At 34.6% G+C, this 8,564-nt stretch overlaps 2 protein-coding genes across 2 annotated transcripts; both read right to left on the reverse strand.

Moving 5' to 3' along the window:
• Positions 1-966: 966 nt before the first annotated feature.
• LOC147553032 (uncharacterized) lies at positions 967-1,506 on the reverse strand. Its single transcript, XM_086668675.1, has one exon. The coding sequence runs from the start codon at positions 1,504-1,506 to the stop codon at positions 967-969; it is 540 nt and encodes a 179-aa protein (XP_086524801.1).
• Positions 1,507-6,451: 4,945 nt separating this feature from the next.
• On the reverse strand, positions 6,452-8,356 carry LOC147553033 (F-box protein At3g07870-like). The gene is made up of 2 exons (XM_086666478.1): positions 6,689-8,356; positions 6,452-6,612 (listed from the first exon to the last, which is right to left on the reverse strand). The coding sequence occupies exon 1, from the start codon at positions 7,893-7,895 to the stop codon at positions 6,726-6,728; it is 1,170 nt and encodes a 389-aa protein (XP_086522604.1). The 5' UTR covers positions 7,896-8,356; the 3' UTR covers positions 6,452-6,612; positions 6,689-6,725.
• Between the last annotated feature and the right edge of the window lie 208 nt (positions 8,357-8,564).

Here is an 8,564-nt window from a genome sequence, read left to right on the forward strand (position 1 = left end):
ATATATAGTATTTCACTGTCCAGTTTTTCTAGAATTGCAGTTTTAGGATCATAACGACAGAGAACGTAATTCTTCCGCATATGTTGTGGTACCCATACATGTATATTGTAGGTTTTGTACCACATCCAAACTTTACCACTCTTTGTAAACGCAAACAACTCATACTCATAAGAGATGAGTCCACTATCAAAAACAGTAGTAAACTCTTTGTGCCAACTCCACAACTTTTAGTCCTTTTTTGTTCTAGAACTACTAGCATCATTGTTCTCATTGAATGACCACACGCTCTTAGTATGCTGATGTTTATGAAGAAGACATAATTTTTTCCCCAACACTTTAAGTTCGAAAAAAATTACCCCGGCCAGTTGCGAAACAAGGTGGGTTTGGAAGCACTAAGAACTTTTTCTCTTCTTCCAAATCGAATGCAGTAATAGTCCTATCTTCACCTTTAAGCTAATGAATAGCACCAATGTACCATTAGCATAGGTACATTCCCATGACAGCAAGTACTGTATGTCTTCTTTGTTTCTCCATTCCTTATCACTACCAAGAGTGTATACTTGGGCAGAGCCAACCCATTCGACGGCCGAGTGGCGAAACAAGATTCTAATAACTTTGTATTCATTAGTAGAAGAAACATAGCCAAATCCATACAACATTGGGACAATAAGATGATCTTCCATCAAATATTTATAATCCAAGTAACTGTTTGGAAGATCAACTTTTTCTCTTGTAAGAGGATTGAAGATACACGCGCTTTCGTGTAGTTCGAAAATTCCACTCATAGCAAGACAAACTAGACCATTGCACGAGCCGATCAACATATCGTGCTCACGAATTGGAGGGTGGAAGATGTTTGTGGTTTTTTTTTGGAAGAAGCAAAATAGTTCATTAATAGACCGAGTAATGGTAGCCGAGAAGGCTACGGAAAACTCAACAATATTACAAGTTAATACATTGGAAGGCTTAAAGCCTTGATAAAGCATCCCAATTACAAATGAAGTCACTAAAGTTTATATTCTTGATCCATGGCTGTTTGATAGCCCAGTGGAATACCATTCCTTTGATTTTAACAACTATGGTTTCTATTGTTTCCTCTTTATCAGATTCCACATCAAGTAATCTAGTATTTCTCACACTCCAAATGACCCAAATAGTAGCTGGGAGGATGCAAAGGTTGATGAAGCTCTTCGTATCTTTGTTTTTCTTGTGCTTCCATTCTCTAAGGACTTGAGCAATTGACTGGGCGGAGCTAAGAAGGATAGCTCGTGATAAAGAATTCCACACTTTCTTAGTGAAAGGACATAGGAGAAATAAATGGTCTTGTGTTTCTCCATCCATCTTACAAAGAGAGCATCTATTAGGAATAATCAATCCTTTCTTGATCATGCTATCGGTTGTCGGAATTGAACAATGCTCCAAAGCCCAAAGAAAGAAAGAGACTTTTGTAGGAATAACCTTATTCCAGTAGTAAGAAGAGGTGATGACCATAGGGTGGCTATCCATTTGTTCCAAAGCTTGGTATAGGGACGTAACAGTGAAGCCATCAGGGTGAGGAGCCCATATTCTCTCATCGCTTCTGGAGTATAGAGACTTAGATGCCTATGTGGTAGCTTCAAGCATGGTCAATAAATCTAGAATCTCTGATTCTTTTATAGGCCTAGAGAAATGAAAATTCCATAAATCATCTGAAAAATTATCTCCAATGTTATCCGAGATAGAATTCTTTTTGGAAGCTCTCCAAAGAGATGAGAATTTCATTCTAAAAGCCCCTTTCTTCGTCCAATCGTCGAACCACAAATTGATCTTGTCCCCTCTGTTAATACGAAGCTTTGATAGCTTTTGAATGTTTGTGGTTGTCTTGTTACATTTTCCGTCGTTTAAATCATACTCTTCGTAATAGAGTTGTTCATTTGATTCATGAGCAGATTTCCCCTTCAAGTAGAGGTAACCTCCAGTCTTATCGAAAGGAAGAACATGACTTAGATACATATTATTAAAGTAACGTAGACGTAGGAGAGATTCCCATTCTACGCCTCCGTCTTGTCCAAAGTTGTAGAGTAGTTCAATTGGTAATCGAGAAAATATTTCCAACTTCTTATCAGTTGGGAGATCATCCTCCATCGAAGTGTTTTTCGATTCTGCAACTAAAATTAAATTAAATTAGAAAAATCTAGGACACCCTAATTAATCTTTGATTTTGAAAGGAAATAATCTTAGGTTTCAATGTAACAATGAAATATGCTAGACTAACTCCCACTTAGACTACCTTAACAATCTCTCCATTTACCATCATTTCATGGATGTGTGTTTCAACTGGAAAAGTAAGAAATTTACTACAGAAAAGAAAAACTGTGGAGAAAATAATATATTAGGGTTTCATTCTTCTTTAACATAGGAATTAGGTGAAGAAGATGTAACTTTCTGTATAGCAAAAATAACAAATGATAAGGCCACTTGAAATTCAGGGTCAATTTGGGAGAGAAAACTAAATCAAAGGCTGTGATTTAAGAGTCAGCTCTCTATTGATTTGTCTTCTAAATCGCAAAAAAAGCAAAAAAAATATTCCTGGCTGTTGATTCAACTTTCTCTCCCATATTCTCCTGATCACTACTTTTTTTTTTGTTGAACTCTCCTGCTCACTACTTAGTAACAAAATATAAATAGTAGTAGGTAGGAGAAAAGGTATTGTAGTGGAGTTGTGAGTATATTACCTTGATTGCTGAGAGCCTTGAGACTAAACCTAGAGAAAGCAGCAAGAACAACTTCCATTTTGCATGGGAAATTAAAGAAAAGTAGGGTTTTGATAAGACTTTCTCAGACTTCAACTATTTGATAGAGACACTCAAATATATAGAGAAAGATAGAGAAAAAGGATAGAGATGATTAGATGAATATGAGAGTGATTGTTATTTACATTTGTACCAAATGATAAGGACAAGATAAGTAAATTCAAACCTTCTTCTTTTGCAATCCTTTTTTGTTGTTTTCAAAATTTAAATTTTGATGGGAGTTGTTGCAAAAACTTTTGAATTTTTAGTTAGGGGTATTTTTTAAATGACCCCTAATTTATGACTACCTTCCGGCGTAGTTATATAGTTTAGCGAAAATACCAGATGACTTTTTTGTTGTTACCGTCCATTAACTGTTAAAATTATATTTTCCTATAGTTTATGACCAGCTCTCTGCGTAGCTCCATAGTTTATCGAAAACATCTAGATGACCCTCTTTTTGTCGTTACCGTCCATTGACCTTTAAAATCAGATAATTTCTTCTAAAACTACCCTTCTTTTAATTATGAGCCCTTAATAGAAAGTGAATGTTATTATTCATGCTTATGGTCCCAATTATGTTCTTTGTGCAAATTAAGATACTTGTGTCACTTGCTCACTAGCTCTGTTGCGAATGACATGTCAATAACCTTTTCTCTTAAATATATATGTTTGGAGGATATTTTTGGTATTGATTCAATAATAGCCGAGGTCGCAATCTTATTGCCTACAATCCTACATATCACAAGTTGGTTATGAAAAACTATTACAAAATTTCTGTAACTGTTAAAACGATTGTGGACCACGTTATTCCTTCACTCAGAGTCACCTACAATTTATTTTTTTAATCTTTTGTTTATACTGTATTATGTTATCAATTTATCCATGTTTTTAACCTTTTTTTATATTCTTCTTTGAATGTGAAATTATTTTTGGGTTCCTAGTCCAAATGTACACCTAAATACACATTTAGTCAACTCTAATATTAATATAGGATTTTAAGCCAAAATAATAATTATAATGGATATTTAGTCCAAATTAATCCTACTCTAAAGAAAAAATAGATCTTTATCATTTTTATTTAATCATAAAAACCTTTATAACCTTTTATATAAGGAAAAACCTACTTTTGGAAACCAATCCCCAAAATTCTCTTTCTTTTTTTTTTCTCATATTTTTTCGATTGATTTTAAACTTACTATTTGTTTCGCAATGTACACGTTATTTTGTATCAATTACGTATATTTCTACAACTAAACACATTTAGTATAGTTAAAGTATGTCTAGATATCAAAGTTACAATGTTTTTCTTTATATTGATTATTGTTTTGTTTCTTGTTATTTATTGTTAAAGTTTCATACTTTATTTCATTTTTTTTATATGTGTCATACATAACACATATTTATACAACAATGTTTCTTCCAAAAGAGAAAAGGACTAAAATCCTATTTCCTGGGAAGATTGGACCTTAATCTCTTTTTGAATTTTATTTTAGGCCTAAAACCCGTGGACCCTTTCTGGATCAGTGTAACATCCAATATAGTCTCTTAATTATCTAGTACAATTTGAAACAAAACTTTGTTACGATTGGAATTTCAAATTGTTGGAATGGTAAACTATACCTATAGGTCAGATCTTCTGAACTCAATAAATTAATTTTTCAAATTTGATTTCTTAGTTCATTCGATCTCTAATCTCATTTGAGTGGTGGCTTAAATCTCTTCAACATTAATGCTTGTTCTAATAGTTCATTTCAATCGATGGGACCCTATTTTTTTGTGAACTTAAAGACTCCCGAAGGTTATTAACTAAGAAATTGCATGCAGGTCGATCCACGAAAATGAGGAGAGTGCTCAGTCTTATTTAGCCACATGCATATTCAGACGTCAAATTACCTTGCAATAAATATTACAAGTGCTAGTAGAGGGTTTATTTTTAATTTTTTTTTGAGAATTCGACTACGGTCTACGTTGTCGTTACAAGGCATAGATGCATCATGGAGATGTAATGAGCACGATAACCGCCTAATTTAAACTGAGAATGAAAGGGGCCTAAAGCCGACAACGAAGAGGCCTAAAGCCCGACAAATTATTACATTATTCATAGCCTAAATTACATAGGATAAATCTTGATGGCAACTGCTTCCACCGAGACTCGATCCCACGACCTCACGGTCTTAAGAGGGGTGTCCAACCGTTACACCAAAGGGTGGTGGACAGTAGAGGGTTTATTGAGTGTGCTCTTTTGATGAATATCCATTGATTTAATTATTTATTTAATAAATGCAATGAACTTTTGTGTATATAATAATAATTGCAATGAACCCTTATCATAGTTACATAGTCTTTTTACTACACACAAGGTAAATTTCATTAAATAGTATTATGTTTTTCAAAATAGAAAGATCTTTTGCTAGGGACATTGTCATGGCTAAAAGACGCCTTTTAATCACGGTACAGGTTCCACAACAAAAAGTTTGTAGCTAAAACTATTTGCTACGGAACTATCTGTCTCACAGGTCCTTATCCGTAGTTATTGATCTTTTGCTACGGTTTTTTGTTTCAGCTACGAACTAAAGCCATAACAAAAATTCGTCTATTTTGTAGTCGCATTTTGGTCTCTAATTTTTTTTATGATATTTAGATAGTGTTACTATCAAGTTATGAGAGATCGGAAATAAAAGGGTGTTACCTCGCTTCTGAGAGACTATTGCGTCCTATGGACCCTCCTTCCTCCACCATTGTTCTGTTCTATGTAGGTTTAGGTTTCTTACATTGATTCTACAAAATTTCACTCCACAAAAAGATAAATTTACCTTTCACTTTTATGTAATACCTTTAACAAAGTGTGTACCAGAATCACAGGGTTAAAGACTACAAATATAGTAATACCCTATATGCGAAAAAAAAATAGTAATACCCCCAACAAATTTGATGTTGTAAAAGTTGTCGAAATGGAGAACTTTTGTGCCATGGTCGCAGAGACTCAGAGGCAAACATATATAGCAACAAATAGTGAACGACTGGCTGTGGACAGCCAAAGGCGTTTTTTCTTCCAATAAAATCTATACATAGGGATGTCAATCTTCCTCTTTTTTCTCTTGACCTAATCTATCTCCTATCAACCACAAGATCATGAACTTCATTGTTATAATAATGAATGATTTCACCTCAGGTCCTCAGCAACTTCAACTTATTTCGCACTCTTAGAGCAACTTCAACCGGAGCTCCTGAATGGGAGACTCTACTCAAACATAATTTCTTTGTGTGTGCGTGCCATGTTTGAGGGGATTTCAGTCCAAATTTCATATATAAAACTACTTATCTAAATTTAGAACGCTCAATTAAAAAATGAGTGATCTTTTTAGGACAACAACTCCCTTGGACATTCCAGTCTTGGGGTTCCCCTCTTCTAAGACCTCGGTTGGGGCTGACTATCAAACTTTTGAATTTGGGAGCCCAACCTCTAACTCATAGAGTTGAATATTAGTAATGGTTAAACTTAAACCCCACCTTTTTTAATTGAAAAAGACAATATATAATCATTAAAATGATGCCTAGGAAACCTCAGATGAAGGACACAAACAAGGAAGAAGAAGAAACTACATAGATCGATATGACTGCATCTCAGTTTAAAATGTAATCAGATCGAGAACCTATAATTTTTGTAACAAAGTTGGTTAATGCTCAAATTTAGATGGTATTATAATTGAGAATATAGTTTCATTAGTCCAAGGACCAAACTTATACATAATTAAATCGAAGTACACATAACTTTATTAAGAGTCATATCTTCCTCCCCAGCATAAGATATCCATGCTCTTCCATCCATCTTAGTACCCTGCAGATGTAATTAGAAGTCAGAATCTAGATATAAACATCTTGTAAGGTAAAAAATAAGTTGGCTTGCAAAGTACCTCGCGTCTAGGGTATGTATGTGAAACTCTCCTCTTGTCATTCAATTACTGCATTTGTTTCTCCGAGAGCTTTCAAAGAAACTAAAGTGTTCAAATGGGGGATTACATTATTAATATATTGTATCCTACCGCCGAGTTTTTCTAATTTTGTAGTTTTAGGATCATAACGACAGAGAACATAATTCTGCCGCATCAATGGTGGTATTACCCAAGCATGGATATTGTAGGGTTTGTACCACATCAAAACCTTACCACTCTTTGTAAATGCAAAAATCTCATACTCAGACAGCTTGACCATGCCTTCGAAAACCATTGTAAACTCCTTGTGCCAACACCCCAATTGGTAGTTCTTCTCTTCGGTTGGAGAACTACTAGCAGTGCCATTGAATGACCACACACTCATAGTATGTTCACATGTATGAACAAGACATAACTGTTTCCCCAACACTTTAAGTTCGAAAAAATTACCCGGACCAGAAACAAAACAAGGTGGGTTTGGGAGCACTAGGAACTTCTCTTCTTCCAAATCGAATGCGATTATAGTCCTATCTTCACCTTTAAGCCAATGAACAGCACTATTAGCATAGGTACATTTCCATGGCAGCCAGTTGTGTATGTCTTCTTTGTTTCGCCAGTCCTTATCACTACCAAGAGTGTATACTTGAACAGATCCAACCCAGACATCGACGAGGTGACGAAACAAGATTCTGATGACTTTGTATTCGTTGGTAGAAGAAACATAACCAAACCCATAAAACATTGGAAGAATAAGATGGTTTGCTATCAAAGATTTAAAATTGGAGTCACCTTTTGGAAGCTCAACTCTTTCTTTCGTAAGAGGATTGAAGATACACACAATTTCGTGTACTTCGAAAACTCCACTCATAACTAGACAAACTAAACCATTGCATGAGCCGATCAACATCTCATGCCTCCAAATTGGAGGGTGGTAGATGTTTGTAACTGTCTTAATACATTTTCCGTCGTTTAAATCATACTCTTCATAATAGAGTTGTTCATTTGATTCATAAGCAGATTTGTCCTTCAGGTAGAGGTAACCTCCAGTCTTATCAAAAGGAAGAACATTACTTAAATACATTTTGATAAAGTAAGGTCGACGGAGGAGAGTTTCCCATTCTACGTCTCCGCCTTGTCCACAGTTGTAGAGTACTTCAACTGGTAATCTAGAAAATATTTCCAACTTCATATCAGTTGGGAGATCCTCCTCCGTCAAAGTGATTTCCGATCCTTCAACTAAAATAAAACTTATATTAGAAAAATCTAAGGACACCCTAATATTTTAACAAGATACATTTTTCAACCTCGACAATTTAAAAAGAAAAAAAACTCAAAATGAACTCATAGGAAGTTAAAACAACCTATTCTTTTTGTTTCCAGTGTTTTCAAATGGAAAAGTAAGAAATTTGCCAAAGAAAATAAAAACCTAAAGAAAGAAATTAGGTCATGAAGATCTAACCTCATCATAACAAATTATAGTATTAGCTAGGTGTGAGTATATTACCTTCTTTCTTGAGATTAGACCTATAGAAAGCAGCAAGGGCAACTTCCATTTTGTATGGGAAATTAAGAAAAGGGTTACTATGAAGATTAGTAAACGAACACCTTTGAGGGTTTTGATAAGACTTTCTCAGACTTCAACTATTTGATAGAGACACTGAAAGTGACATCCAAATATATAGAGAGAGATGGAGAGAGGATAGAGATGAATATAATAGTGACGGTTACAGAGTGTGTCAGTACAACTCAAGCAATTGAAATGTGGCTTGTTATTTGTATGTGATAAAGACAAGAGAAGTAAATACAAACCTTCTATTCCCTTCTTTTTGGAATCATTATTTGCTGTTTTTTAGAATTA

Source organism: Eschscholzia californica, unplaced genomic scaffold, assembly GCF_041429995.1.
Source record: "Eschscholzia californica isolate CP2 unplaced genomic scaffold, dmEscCali1.0.p SCAF_3, whole genome shotgun sequence".
In the NCBI taxonomy this organism is placed as follows: Eukaryota; Viridiplantae; Streptophyta; class Magnoliopsida; order Ranunculales; family Papaveraceae; genus Eschscholzia; species Eschscholzia californica.